Genomic DNA, 16,323 nt, shown 5'->3' with positions numbered 1-16,323 from the left:
ACTACTGAGGCTACTATATGGGTCACAATTACTACTGAGGCCACTGTGGGGGTCACTATTACTACTGAGGCCACTGTGGGGGTCACTATTACTACTGAGGCCAATATAGGGGTCACTATTACTACTGAGGCCACTGTGGGGGGGGGGTCACTATTGCTACTTAGGCGACTCACCTCCTTCAAAGGCTTCCCGCTGTCAGCGCTTCCCGGCTTCCAGTTCTCCGCGGCCTGGTCAGGTACAGCACCGCTAGTCAGGTGAGGCCGCTGAGAACCAGAAACCGGAGAGCTCTGACAGCGGGAAGTCTTCAGAGGCATTAAGGGGGAGCGCCACATAGTATTTCCAGTCAAAATCTACACCAATAGTACAGATTTTGACTGTTTTTTGGAAAAGAGTGGCTTTATGGGCCCTTAAGGCTCCTGGGCCCAGGTGCAACTGCATCCCCTATATTTACGCCACTGCTCGTGTGAATAAGGCCTGAATCTGTCGTAGCGCTCAGCCCTTTCTGCCAGAACGGAGCGTTGTATTTTCCCATTTCAGCCATAAAAAGCTGAGATGTGAATACCCCTTTAAGAACGTAAACTTTAGTACCTTGCTAACTTACAGCTGGTCCTACTTAAGCGGTTCTACTGAATATTCAGCAGTGATGCAATACGTCCTAGCAATTAAAACGATAGTCACGTTAGATGTCACCATTGTGTAATTGCATTTTGCAGTAAGTGGTCTGACTTTTTGGTGATTGATTATTCTGTCCGACAAGAATTTGCATTAACGACAATGATAAAAAAAAAAAACGTCCTGGAAACTAATTCCCCTACTATGTATGTACAATGTCTGGCCTGACAAGTGCTGCAGCAGAGGAAGGAGGGGATCCATAACCCTGTCCTGAGATTCTGGGAGTGGCCCTTATGCGTTTCACCTGCTTCAGACACCTACAGTATGTCTCCTCCACCTACAGCCTCAGGCACGTAGGGAGGGGAGAGAAGGATCACGGAAGTCAGGGACATAGTTCTTCCACTAGACTCACCTGAAGGACTGGACTCTCCAAGAACCAGACCCATACTTGACCTATCAATGAACACAGAGCCCTGGTGCAAACCGAAGGCTTCGCTTTCTTATGGACAAGAAAATGGCGTCAAGATGGTGACAAATCTTGAAGCTACTTGGTAACTTATAGAGCCTGGACAGAACAGACATGTAAGAGCAGCCTGACAATTCACACACGTAGTTTGGTGCCAGCCGGACTGCATTCTCATTCTCAGGAGGGGACGGGAATTTCCTGAAGGAGCTCAAGGTGCAGAGGACACTGCAAGATGCTGGTAAGAACTGACCTCTGTTCCTTCCCCAGGTTGAATTGTAGAAGTGTAGTCGCCACTTATTCTAATCAATTCTGCTTAGAATAGGGGATTGTTCACACGGCGCAATCTTAATTGTTTGTTTCGGGGCAAAATCTTGTGATGAAGGAATATAGAAAGGAGTAATAAATGTCTTTCCGGATCAGAAGTTGCACCCAAGTTTCTCTGATGTAACTCGCATCGGACAGCACACAGATATTTCGTCGATGTGGAGGAACCACGCATTAACATGTACTATTCTTATCAGAGAGTCGGACAAGAATAAGACACGCTGTGATTTTTTTTTTTTCTTAATTCGGACTACAAGGCGGTTTCACGTACGCGGCTGTGCACACCTCTGTGCATTTACGCAGTGAATGAGGTAGCTTTGCGTGTGTATCGGCACATAGTACTGTACTTTTTGCGCACTCAGGGCCTGTTCATATGTGTGCGCAAAACCCCCCCACCCTGATTTAAAAGGCTATTTAGCCTAATGAGATCTGCATGTGTTCTGTTTTACACGCGCTCCTCCCATAAACTTCTATGGGGCCTTTGATGCGCAATACACTGAAAAAAAAAACAACTGGTCCTATTTTTATTTTTTTTTGCATGCACATTCTCTGCACATGTATATCTTACGCGCACAAAAACGCACGCAAATGCTGTTGTCTGAAGAGGCCCTCAACCCGAGTGAAAAAAAGTTCATGTGCATATACCCATTCAAATGGATGGGCCCTATTTCCATCCGTGTTTTTTTTTGTACAAAAGTCGGACGGAAAAAACGCGCATGTACCTTTATAGGTTATCTGCCAAATATTTAGGGCCTGTTTACACCAAACGATGTATCATTTGAACGAGCCAATGACGTCAGACTTTGTTTGTTCGTTTGGGCAGCCTATTTATACAGGCAGATACATTGTTGGCTCGATCAAATGAGAAATCGTTCAGTCGTTCACGTTCGCCGTACAGGAGACTGAAAGAGCGCTGTTTAAACTGAACGATTATCGAATGAGCCAACAATGATTTTTGTGCCTGCATAAAGGCAGCTTCAGACTAGTGTATGCGCAAATATGCACGTTTCAGCGCAATGTATTTTCGCAGTGAAAGAGGTTGATTTGTGTGTGTGTCTGGTATAGTACTGTACATTTTTTTGTACAGAACGTGTATATATGTTCTCTACACCCCGCCCTGATTTGAACATCTATTTAGTCTATTGAAGTCCAAATGTGTTCTTATCCCCAGAGTTTAGCAAGGTGTATTGCACACGTCCTTGCTTATTGCGCGTACACTTGCGCACCTCCTATAAACTTTTTTGGTGCCCTAATATGCAGGAAAATCACACAGGTCCTATTTTTCTGCACACAAACGAAATTCACTCAAAAAAATTGTTGACATCAATGGGTTCTATTGACTATGTATTGCGCGGGTATATTTTACGTCCAACTGAAGGAGCCCTAAAATGAAGTCTGAGCGAAAGGAAACCATTTATCGTTAGCTACCTTTACACGGAATGATTATCACTCGTTTTCGCGTGTTTGAGCAATAATCGTTCTGTGTAAACATAGCCAACGATGAGGGTTTTAAGGCAGCCTATATTATCTGAGAGATCTGGATAAGAGAGAGGGTGCCAGGCTCCCAACAAACATTCTTATCTGAGGGCTAATTAGGCTGAATACGCACGGGTGTCTGACCGCGAATTCCCCAGCTATGTCCGTCCATAGGCATGCAATGTTCAACGATTCTCCCTTGCCCACGAGCGGAAATCAACTGTGACTTTCAGCTCACGGGTGAGAATCGCGGCATGTTCTATTCTGTACGGAAAATCGCATAGACAGCTTCTATTGCAGTCAATGGAAGCCGTCCGTCCCATGATACTTCAGCAGTGAGCGCTGTAGAAGTAACGCGAGAATCCGTATTATCCGCTGCTTACGCCTGCGTGTCGGCCCAAGCACTCACAGCGGATGTGGACAGGTGAATATAGCGTCTCTGGGGGGTGCCGGGTCTGATTCCGCTGCGATATTTCGCAGGCGGAATCCAACCCGGCCATGGGCCTTAAGGACTTCTCTCCCCTCCTCATGTGCTGTTGTTGTTTTAGCACTATGTTTGTCCTTTTATATGTGTATGTTTATATATTTGTGTATGTGCGTGTAATTTTATTTTTTATATATATATATATATATAAAATGTGTAGTGGCCAAACTCAATGAGAGCCTTGCCTGCAGTTACAAGCGACGGCCACTACACGGAGGTCAGCACAGAGGCCACTCAGCTGATCGGTCAGGGTCCCGAGTGGCGGACCCTAGCTGATAAACTATTGTTGACCTTCCTGATAGCTCATCAATAGTATTTCACTGGAAAACCCCTTTAAGATTCTGTAACGCAATCTCTTTTTGTTAGACATTCCAAGGTATCATATCTGCAGGATTACTTGGTTCAACTTTTTCCATTGTTCCATTGATGAAGAAATAATACTTTTGAGCAACTGCAATAAATCTGCCAACTGCTTGTAGCTTGCTTAACTGTGAAGTGACCAAGTGAGCGGGCATGTGAGGAGCTTTCTCACGTATGTATTATTCATGGCTGTGATGTGCACGGCACGATACCAGCTGGCCAGTAATATACACACCCATAAAACATGGAGAGTAAAGTCAGTAATTACTGCACATGTGGCACTAAACGTCGGATGTCCAGGACTGTGGTAGTAAAACTCTGGAGTCATCCAAGGTGATTGTGTGTCCTTTAATCCGGAGACGTCTAGTGATCACTTTTAAATGCCTCACTAGAGGCACTTGTCAGTGTTTAGCAGTGCTAGCTGCTGCTAAACTCCCTCCCACTCCCTTTTCTGACAGCTCCCATGGACTCCCATAGGAGTCTATGGAGCCGCCAGTGTGTTTTGGTCAAAAATACGGCAAGGTGTATATTTTTCAGCAGCATGACATTTCGTTCGCTGAGTTCAGTCACTTATTTGCTATTTTTTTCGTATCGTTTCCTGCATATCTTTTGCCAGAATATGCAGGAAACTCCCATAGACTTCAGTGGAAGCAGGAAAAACGGGGAGGGGGGTAAGGCCTCACATCCACAAATCAAGCTGTCCATAGAGAAGCATGGGTGTCCACAAATTAATTTAAGCATGTGGATTTGTTTTGCGGACCTTTTGTTCCGGAAAACAAATTGTAGCATGCTCCATTTTTGTGTGGATCCCGCACTGACGGCTTCCATTTGATGTCAATGGAAGCTGTCCGATCCGCGACACTGCATTTGGGCCACGGATCCCGTGGAAAAGCAGAAGATTTAAAACAAAAACAGACTGTGCATGTCCGACAGCGAGACGTGAGGACGATGTGCAGGGCAGCGAACCCAGAAGTGGAGAGATCTGTGATACTGCTGCCAGGAAAATACAGGTAAGCATGGGTCACTGGCCACAGGCATGGGCTGGATTGCCTGCAAAGAATCCGACCCGCCTGTAGACATGGGGCCTTACCTGGTGTCCAATGCTGGGGAAAAAAACAGCTGATTGTATTTAACCATTTCTGGTCACTTCAAGCCATTTACCCGGGACGAGTATCGTGCAAACGAAGCCTGACAGTGCGTCCAAGCACAGGAGCGAGTATTGCTAGCATCACTGAAAACGCTTTGGCATGGAGGCGGAGCATACCGGGAGTGAAAGACTGCTGTTTACACTGAATGACATGTCAGTGTAACAGTGTTCAGTGAATGACTGAACAACTACCGCTCAGTCTCTGCATGCATTTACACAGGACGAATACCGCTCACTTTCCCGCGGGAGCATGGGAATTTGAACAATAATCGTCCCGTGTAAATGGCCCTTAAGGCTGGCCGCACACGGGCGTGTTTGCACATGCAAAATTTGTGCACATAACATGCGGTGCATAGGAACTATTGATTTCTATGGGTTCATTCACATGTGCGTATTTTTCCTCTGCATTTTGGTCGTACCAATAGTCGCGATAGAAGTCAATGGAGATGCGCAAATGTGTGGACAATATGCTAAGCGATGCGTGAAACGCTGTGTAATTGCGCAGGAAAGAGAACACGCCTTGAACTCATAAGACTAATAAGCCAGTTAAACGGATGGAAGAATCGAGGAATATTTTTTTTGCACGCACAAAAAGTACAGTAAAATTCGCCAATGCACATGCAAAAAAAACAATATTTGTTCCGCAAAAATGTGGCACTCATGCGCACGCAAATACGCATCTGCTCATATGAAGCCGGCCTAAATCCTCCTAATGGTTTCCTGTTACTTACTGAGCTGTAGCCACATATTGCTTTCCCTCTGTTCCGATCTCGTCAGAGCCATTTACTCCATGAACGCTCCCAGCATATAACCCAAACATGTCCGTAGTGCTCCGTTCACCCAGCGGAGGCCAACAGACAGGTTACTTTACATCATCACGATGGTATTCATGAACATACAGTGGCATTTGGCTGAGCCTTCCATCGTAGATGTACGTCAGGAAACCACCTTTAGCTCCATTCACACGGGGCAGTTCGGTTGCAATGAAGGCCACACCAAAAAGTGCATTTGCAAAATTGCATGCGTTTTTTGCCACATTTTACTACACATGGTTTCACCAATGCACTTTTTGGTGCAGTTTTTATTGCAGCCGAACTACCCCATGTGAACGGAGCCTTAGGGCGGCCTTACATGAGCGCATTTACACTGAATTTGTTCATGAAGTATGACACCTGGAGATTCATCCGTCTTTGTGTGTCAGCTACTGTACCCTGGTATTGGCTGTTCTCATGCCTGGCAAAGCTGAGTGAATTAAGTACTAGTATGCATCCTGTTACAAGTGAAGCTCAATCAAATTCATTGATATGCTAATTCTTACCTGAACAAGGGGCTTTTGATGCCATCTGCCCTTTTGGGACAGAAAAGCATATTCTTTGTCCCACAATAATGAAGTTACCAAGTCATATGAGATACCCTTGTTCCCACAATCCACAAACCCTAGAATCTAAAGTCCGCTGTCTCCAACACTATGTCCTCCCTTTTTCTCAAACTAAACCTCTCTAAAACTGACCTCCTTGTCTTTCCACCTCCCCTCAACATATCCATTCCAGTGTCTGACACCATCATAACCCCCAGACAGCATGCCCGATGCCTTGGGGTCACACTGGACTCTGACCTCTCCTTTGCCCCCCATATCCAATCTCTGGCCCAAACATGCCACATGCACCTCAGAAATATTGCTAAAATACGTCCGTTCCTAACCACGGACACGCTAAAGACGCTCGTGGTTGCCCTCATCCACTCCCGGCTTGACTACTGCAACTCGCTACTCATCGGCCTCCCCCGCACTAGACTTGCTCCACTCCAATCCATACTAAATGCAGCAGCTAGATTCATTTTTCTATCCAGTCGTTACTCAGATGCCTCTGCATTAGGCCAGTCGCTGCATTGGCAGCCCATCCAATGCAAAACTAAGTTTAAACTCCTCTACCTCACTCACAAAGCTCTGCATGGCGCTGCGCCACCATACATCGCCTCCCTACTGTCAGTACACCACCCAGCCCGCTCACTCCGATCGGCTAACACACTCAGACTAAGCACCCCTGTAATACGAACCTCACATGCTCGCCTACAGGACATCACCAGAGCAGCACCCATCCTCTGGAACGCTCTACCCCAAGGCATCCGGGCAATTCCCGATGCACGAAATTTCAGACGTGCCTTAAAAACGCAACTCCTCAGGGAAGCATACCAAATCTCCCGACCTAGACCCTCGCCCCTTCTTCTGGTGCCCCACCCCGTTTGCCTTCTAATAATTGATCTGCACATGAAGTTTCCTATTGCCTGTGTTCCCCACCCCCTGCACCTCCTGTACCACCCCCAACCCATTTGTGTCTAACCCAATGTACCTCACATTGTATTTGTTGTATTGTTTTGCATTTATCCATGCCTGAAAGCGCTGCGGAATAAGTTGGCCCTATACAAATAAAGATTATTATATTATCTAAAGGCCCATTTACATGTAACAATTATAATCGTTCTAACAACCGAATTTGAGTGATAATCGTTACATATAAACGCGGGCATAAGGCACTTTCTGTTTGAACGATGATATTAAGGTGAACTTAAAATCCATCGTTCAGCTATTGGAGATAAAGCAATTTGTAATCTGCCGGCATCCCCAATGAGAACAATACAGCTGAATGCACAGCTGTGCATGTGATTAAGCACACACTGAGCTCTGCAGACAGCTTGTGGAGGCCCATTTACATGTAAATAAAGATGATAAAGTGTTAATGACCAGCCAATTCACAACTGGCTGAGTGGTCGTATTCAAAGAGTGGTCATAAATGACTGCACATCCAAGTGGAAGAATGTCTAAAGTGGGGCACCACAAAGCTCAGTCCTGGGCCCAGTAGTGTTCAACATTTTTATAAATGATCTAGATGAGGGAATTGAGGGGAAACTGATCACATTTGCTGGTAACAGAAAGCTAGGAGGGATAGCTAACACTAGAGAAGAGCAAGAGGATTCAAAAAGATGTAGACAGGCTTGAACAGTCAGTGTCAACTAACAGAATAACAGGAAAAATGGGAAAAAAGCTCATACAGAATAGGAGGAATTGAGCTAAGCAGCAGCACCACATGTGAAAAAGACTTGGGTATACTAATAGATCACAGACTGAACATGAGTCAACAGTGTGATGCAGCTGCAAAAAAAACAATTCTGGGGTGTAATAAGAGAAGCATAGAGTCTAGATCACATGAGGTAATTATCCTCCTCTACTCTTCATTAGTCAGACCTCATCTGAAATACTGTGTGCAGTTCTGGGCACCCCAATTTTAAAAAAAACATAGACAAACTTGAGCAAGTTCAGAGAAGAATTACCAAGATGGTGAGCGGTCTGCAAATCATGTCCTATGAGGAACGGTTAAAGGATCTGGGAATGTTTAGCTTGCGAAAAAGAAGGCTGAGAGGAGACTTAATAGTGGTCTACAAATATCTGAAGGGCTGTCACAGTGCAGAGGGAACAGCCCTATTCTCATTTGGACAAGGAAAGACTAGAAGAAATGGGATGAAACTGAAAGAGAGGAGACACAGATTAGATATTAGACAGTGAGGTGATCAATGAGTGGAACAGGTTGCCACGGGAGGTGGCGAGTTCTCCTTCAATGGAAGTGTTCAAACAAAGGCTGGGCAGACATCTGTCTGGGATGATTTAGTGAATCCTGCACTGAGCAGGGGATTGGACCCGATGACCCTAGAGGTCCATTTCAACTCTGTAATTCTATGTCTGTCGCTGGGCTGCATATATCACAGGTTGGTGACACATATGACCTTTTATTTGTGTGACACTGTGCCCTTAATATAGCTGGGGACAGAGGGAGGGAGTTCCCGCTGTGGGCTGAGCCCCTCCCAGGCATTCTGGAGTTCCAATGAGAGAGTCCTAAGGTCAGTTGTGAAAGTTAGCGGTAGAGTAAGACTGGCGTGACGCAGTGTTAAGGCCTATGCAGACATCCTGCAAATCAAATCGCCTGCATTGCCTCGCTTACGGGCTGTGTAAAAGAGAGAAGGGGATGCAGTTTCCTCTCAGAGGGGTCCAGGGAAAAGCCACTAACGAAGAAAGAACACTGTTTGAACCGCTGAGTTTAGAACACAGCTGGGATTCCAAGTAACCTGTCTCCATTGTCCAGACAAGTGCTATTAATCCAGGTAACATTACTCTGCAAGCTACCTGTGCCTCTTCTGCCAAGTTGCAAGTGTGGAAAACATGTTTGCTACACCGTTGTCTTGTTATTGACTTTAGTAAATCATTAGCAAGCGTAGAACTGTGCTTCAGCATCATTATTGTTCATCATGTGCCCACCAGTGCGTCCATTGACCACTTCTGTGCATGTCCCTTACTTGTGTGCTCCCAGGGGACAGAACCAGCATATCAGACAGTTGTCCCTGGTCCCTTGCCCTATAGCTTGCTGTCTGTACTATCACCCCACCTGGCTGGCCCATTCCCTCCTACATTAGCAGCAATCCATGTGCATGCTATAGAAACAAGCCATTCCCATTTATGGAATTGATTTTCAGTCTCAAAATTTTCTGCAAAAAATTTGCAGCCTATGGCAAAATGCAGATCGAACACAAGATGCATTTAAGGACCCCGGCACTCTAACATATTTTGGGATGTGTACTGTCCGTAATAAGCTACACACAGTACATGGCTCCATTATATGACTGAGTACATGCCCATTGACACTTTTACACATGGAACCAAGGTCCACGTGAACAAACTCGTAGCATGTCCTATTCTTCTCTGTTTCACAGATGAGCAATGGACATGTATCAATGCATGTCATTGTGCTGCCTCAGCATAAATCGGACAGTACGCTCTCCAATATGCGTTGTGTCCAAGCCTCTCGGGTGCATATCATATCTCACCTAGCCTAATGGGGTTTTCCACTGTATTAAGACAGAGAATACAACATTTATGGCACGTTCACAGAATATGTCATAAATGTCTGATAGATGTGAGTCCCATCTGTGGGACCTGCACCTACCTTTACATGTACTGTCTGGTGATGTGGACACTGGTTGTATGGAGGTGGTCGGGTATGTATGCAACTCTCCCCGTTCATGTCTATGGGAGTTGAGGAACCTGTAGAGCACACTTTCTTGGCTTACTCCCATAGTGAAAGGAGAGCTCAGTGCACCCGCACCACCACCACCTTTTCATTCATTCTCCTTCTGGATTCGGCAGCCAGAAGCCAACTCACTATAGTGACCACACAGCGGATATTGAAGTTTAATCATTGATTTGCAACAAGGAACAGATAAGGAAACCAGATGTTGTATATAATAGTAGTTGTCCAATGTACACTGAATGACCACTTTATCACAGACGCCAATCTAGCACTGTAAATAAAGCCTTGCCCATTCCTAGGACACATATTATATATGGCTCTTATTTTTTAATCATGTCTACTCTTTTGTAAGCGATGAACCGCTGCCAAGAGAAAGTCCAGAAACCTAACAGTCCCTGCAGAATATACTGTATGCATGCTATGAAATATGCAGAAAACTTTATATAAACTATAGAACCCATGTGATATAGGGGACATCACCAGGTACAAATATCAATTGAATACATATGTGAAGCGCCAGCATTTGGGGTTAGGCCATTTAACCCTGAAATGATTCAGCTCAAAGCTGGTTTTGCAAAGTGCTGACAGCAGAGAAAAGGAAACCGGTAATCTGATTGTAAACATGCATGGCATACTAGTAACAGGTGGATGGCATGTGTGGCGCAGCAGCTGATACACGGAGGCAATTCGTTGCAGCAATAAACCATGTTTATTGAAATATAAATATGCGTACACTATGCGGTATGTTATATAGCGCGCCGTTGGAGGGTATGAATGCAATGTTATTATGCAATGTTTATTAGTAGTGTAGTGACGGCAACTATGCATTTACTAGAATCCAAAAAGTTATTTACAATGTACAGCATAACGCATTGGTCTGTACAACATGCCTGGCAGCAGCAAGGTATGTGGTAATTCCAGCCTTCCCATATATGCCCGATCTGGCTACAATTTAGCAATCACTTCTCGATAGTTGTGATCCATATACTTGCAGCGCTCTAACTATAGTTTCAGATACTCAGACTGGTAGCTGCTGGGATTCCGCATCCAGCCTCCTTCTGCCCATGCCGTGTGGAAACTAGTTAGCAACACACACCATATATACCACACACAAGGACTTAACACATCCCTGATTGCATTTTACTTGCACATAAGCCTTAGTTTACATATGCGCTCTTCACGACTTACTTCGGTTTAATTATTTAACCCTTTCCAATCCACTGTCTGACCTCTGAAGACATTATGATTTAAGGCTGTACAGATCCAATGTTGGAAGATGTCTGTCGGGGTTCTCTTACTGTATATTGCCAGCCTCTCTGCTGTCGGAACACATTCAACGCGTCACCTCATGCAGTACTGGCTTTAGCCAACATATAGCGCCGTTGTATAACGGCAGAAAAAGAGTAAGCCCCCTAGGAAAACCAGGATACAAATTGGACTGGAAAGGGTTAACCCACACCTCTCGGAACCAAACATCAGAACCCCTTCGGTAAAGGCATGGAAGCCTTGTCTGGTTTATTGGTGTCCCCAGTATGATCACCTTGTCACATATAACTGGAAATACGCAATGCTACTCCCTATCAGTCTTTAATTTCATTATTCTTCAAGTGCCTTGCTGCGCCATAACTGTAGTAAACATATAACCATTACATCACTCTATTAACTAACTATGCAAGGCCTTGCTTGAAAGATAACGCCATATTTAACACCATATGGTAGCATTAACCCTTTCGGGTAGTCCCATAAATTCCAACAGGGCAGGGATTTTGTGTATAGTAGAATCTGAGGAAAGAGAGCAGTTCCCAAGCTGATGGTCTAGTAACACACTTTCAGCTGCCGATGTAGTCTTTTCTCCCTCAGTATATCGTGCTTGGTACAAGCTCTCAGTATTAGGCATTAATGGCAGCCCTCCAAGAATACTTTCGGCAGTCCGTTTTTGGCTCATAGTATTGATCTTGGCAGCACTCGGACCTTCAATTTCACGGCAGTCCATGCAGTGTAGCATGTTCCCTTCTGCCTGGACCACTCAGTTGCATCACTACACTTGAAGGATAGATGAGGCTTTTCCACAACCTGCTTTGCACTCAGTGGTGGTAGCTTCCACCACTTTACCTAGGTAACCGTTTTCTCCCTCTGTCTCTCTGTATTGTAGGACTGGTCCTGTGACATAGATATCTGCATTTATATAATTCCCCCTCTTCCTGAGCTTTCCTGCACTAGAAAAGGTGGTGCTACGGTTCAGGGACTGTATTTTTATAAGGTTTGTGTGCATATGCCTTCTAAGTTGGCCACCTGTAGCCTGAACCTGTTCTATGTGATCCAACCTTTGACTTGACCTTCATGCTCAAATGTCCCGCAAGCCCTAACCTGGACTATCTGACTACGCTCCTTTTCTTACTCTCAGGTATGACACCTTGTCTTATAGTAGCATCAGCTGTCACAGGACGGAAACCACTTCCAGAGTAGTGGTCTGAGGACTCTATAGCAAAGCCCACATCCCTATTGGTGGGGTTAAAATGTGAAGACTGGGATACCCTGGGTGTTGCTTCTGAATTTGGTCCAAAGTTAAACCAGTCTGTGGCTCGATGGATGTACGTCCGCTGATTCTGACAGTACAATTGGCACAGATTATTGCATCTTCCTATTTATCCCTTTTATTCCACTGATTGCAAGATCAGTCGTGTTCAGACACGTTGCTGCCATATACAATAATGCTTTTCCTTTGTCCTTGAATCACGCCTCTGATAATGCAGTGTACAGTTCTCTTGTATTTCAACTGCACTTAATTACTCTTAATTACAGAACAGCATTGCGAAATTACCAATGTCACATAGTCCTATGAAAAAGTTACTTAAAAAACAGGATGTAAAGTGATGACACGGTGATCACATCTGTATATTCGGTTAGCCCTCATTATATTGAACTGTGGGCTCATGCAGATGGAGGTACAATTAATCTGTACAGTACATATCTATGACCCCTAGACCCATGCTATCCCTCCTTGTTCCTCCAATTTTGCATGCATGTTTTTTTGCTTATGGGGTTTTCATTATGATGGAGCGGTTATCTCTAGGAGGTGATAAATGTCCTTAGCTGGAAAAAACCCTTTAAAGGGGCTGTGCCACAAAATAAAGTTTCCATCTATCCACAGAATAAGGACAAACTATCTGATCAGTGGGGATCAAACTGATAGACCCCCACAGGTCACAGGCATGGGAGTCCTGGACATCCCTGACTGAATAGAGCGGTGGTTACGTATGCATGCTGCCCTTCCATCAATTTCAATGGGACTAGTGAAGATATCATCCACTCTGAGTACTGCAAGCTTGTTCCATCTACGTCAGTAGGAGGACAGGCTACCAATTTCTACAACTTCAATAACCCCTTTTAAACTGCACTGTTTCTGCAGCTTCTACATATCACTGTATATAGATAGTGCAGTCGGTGATAGTAGCCCATTCTACAGCCACCAACAAGACACTAAGTGAGAAATTGCTCAGTAATCGCTTTATTTTAGCTTACTGAAATAAAGTGACTACTTACTTAGTGTACACAACAGTTGTACAATTGTACAATCCTTGAACGATGGCCTGTTCAATGACAGTGGAGACGGGCGGCCGAGAGAGAATTTGAGCGCGCTTCGCCTCCATTCACTGAATGACTATTGCTCCTACCGTGTTTCACCGAAAATAAGACAGTGTCTTATATTAATTTTTGTTCAAAAAGGTTTAACTTTTTTACATGTATAGCTGCCTGGACACTATTTAAATTTACTTTTTTTAATTAACTGTTAGCAGGGCTTAATTTTGGAGTAGGGCTTACATTTCAAGCATCCTCAAAAAGCCTGAAAAATCCTTTTGCATCCTCAAAAATTCTGGAAAATCATGCTATGTCTCATTTTCAGGGTATGTCTTATTTTCAAGGAAACAGGGTATCTGAAAGCGCATGAGCGATAGTTGTTCGGACGGCTGTGATGCCCTCGAAAGTTGTCCCATGTAAAGGTACCTTTTAGTTTTCCTCTGCTCTCTCCTCTTCTGCAAGTTCTTGTCTTCTAATTTATGACCACAATAAAGTTAAATTAGCTGATAAAAAGTGCCTGAGGGGGGAGAGAGGCACTCCATCAGTCCAACACTCTTAGGGATATCCTATAGAGATGTATGCTCCTTTCCAGCGGGCCCGATGTAAGGAGTGCTGATACATCATCATAGACTATCACTCGTGGCCGTTCATGGTTGCCTCCTAAGTATAAGGGCTTAGCGGTGGGTCCGTAGGTGACAATAGAGACCTGTTTTTTCGCAGTGCCGATACACATGCATGTCAATTGGCGTTCATTTCATTTTTTTTACGTGGGCTGAGAATCGAGGACAAGTGATCGCTAATACAAGTCTTCATCCCCATTGGCTGCCTGTACATCTCCCTATTCACAGAAGGAGATGGACCTCCAATCAGTGAGTATTTTTACACTCATCTAAGCGAGATGATCAACTGACAGGGCATTTGCGTTTTTGTCAGCTAATCATTGGTTTCTCTTTCGCAGTCCGATTGTCGGAAAACCAGCATTCGGAGGAATGTTCAGGCCTGATAACTGGCCTATGTAAAAGGACCTTTAGACTGCAGCGTCTATATATAGTGATACGCTGCAGAAGACAAATAGTGCAAATTTTTTCAAAGCTGTCGATAGTCTTTAACCCTTTCCAATCTAATTTGCATCCTGGTTTTCCTAGGGGCCTACTCTTTTTCTGGCGTTATACAACAGCGCTATCTGCTGGCTAAAGCCAGTACTGCATGGGGTGACATGTTGGATAGGCTCCGATAGCCGGACGTCTTCCAACATCGGAGTTGTACAGCCTTAAATCACAATGTCTTCAGAGGTCAGACAGTGGATTGGAAAGGGTTAATGCCTAACCCCAATTGAAAAAGTACTTTAGATCTTGTGATTTTTTTCGCTACTCCTATTCTACATTCTGCAGCTATTGACATCTCCCCCCCAACTAAGTAGTTATGACATATAGCGCATACTAGGAAGGAAATCTATGGATTGACAGGTTACTTCCAGTTATAATATAAAAATGTAAAAAAAAAAAAACCCTTCTGGATGAGCGTCGCTCTTTGCTTGTTCCAGAGCTGAAGTACGGACTTCTGATTGAAAAACAAAAGTGGCAGAAACACCAAATGGTTTAATCAATAACATAACCGCAAGAGCAATTAAAATGAATGCTACACGATTTACGATTTATCCTTTGGCTTGTTCATGTGGTTTTAGTATTGATTAAACCACTTGGTATTTCTGCCACCTTTTTAAATGAAGAGTCTGTGCCTTCTTCTGAAACCAACAAGCTGCAGTGCCTATCTAGAGAAACCTTTTTTAACATTATTATACAGTCTTTTGAAGACCTTATCCATAAGAGCTCCTTCACACGGACGACGCCATATCGCCGCAAGAAAATCGCAGCAATATTGCTGGTAATATCACGATTTTGTGTCGCTACAAAGTTGCACGACTTTGTAGCACTTCTTTGCTGGGATTTTCGGAGGGTGGAGCTTGAAATATTAGCCCTACCCCAAAAATAAGCCCTGGCTGCATAAAAGAAATTAAAGAAAACAAATACATCATGTAACAGACACTGTTCGCTCCGTTGCGTCTTCTCTGCAGGTCCCCGCAGACTTGCTTGTAGTTTTCTCTAAGCTCTTCCTGGTCAAGGGTTTAAATTCCCCACCTCCAGGAAGCGCTGGCTGTGATTGGTTCAAAACGTCCAGAAATGTCGTCGTTGTTTATGGATTTTGCTTTTACAGTGTTCGCTATTCAGTAAAAATAACATAAGTTTCTTATTTGGATCAGCACGATTACTGCCAAGTTTATATAGATTTTTTTTCAAATTTTTTTTACTACTTTAGCACAATAAAAACACATTTTGAAAGAAAAACAATTTAATCTCCATCGCCACATCCTAAGATCCATAACGTTTTCTTGGCATGGAGCTGTATGAGGTCTTTTTCTCTTTGCTGGAAGAGTTGTTGTTTTTAATGGTACCAGTTTTTAGGTATATGTGACTTTTGGATTGTTTTTCATTACGTTTTTGTGAGGGGAACATAAGAAAAATAGCAATTCTGGTATTATTTTAAATTATTTTATGGCGTTCGCAATGTAAGATACATAACAAAATATTTTCATTCTTTGTGTCTTTGTGGTTTTTTTAAGAAAAATTTGGGTATTTTATCCATTTAAAACAGGAATTTTTGGGGCGTGGCTTAGCTAGCAGCGGGAATGGGCGCCATTTCAGGAGTTCCAGAGCGGAGGACGCTTCTGGAGGTGATTGCATCTACCCGAGGCCACTCCTAGAACTGAAAACCACACCGCTAACTTCGCCACAATGAGACC

The 16,323-nt window shown here is 44.1% G+C and overlaps 1 protein-coding gene across 2 annotated transcripts in view; it reads left to right on the top strand.

Moving 5' to 3' along the window:
• Positions 1-969: 969 nt before the first annotated feature.
• Positions 970-16,323, top strand: part of ANO9 (anoctamin 9) — a 69,055-nt gene continuing 53,701 nt past the window's right edge. The window contains exon 1 of one of the 2 annotated variants that reach the window (XM_066583075.1): positions 970-1,316. In XM_066583075.1, the coding sequence (XP_066439172.1) occupies positions 1,311-1,316 (6 nt within the window). In that variant the 5' untranslated portion in view covers positions 970-1,310. The remainder of the gene's footprint in view (positions 1,317-16,323) is intronic. The other variant, XM_066583074.1, reaches the window with a different exon arrangement.

This window comes from Eleutherodactylus coqui, chromosome 11 (assembly GCF_035609145.1).
Source record: "Eleutherodactylus coqui strain aEleCoq1 chromosome 11, aEleCoq1.hap1, whole genome shotgun sequence".
Lineage (NCBI taxonomy): Eukaryota > Metazoa > Chordata > Amphibia > Anura > Eleutherodactylidae > Eleutherodactylus > Eleutherodactylus coqui.
This window is presented reverse-complemented; position numbering and strand designations above follow the sequence as displayed.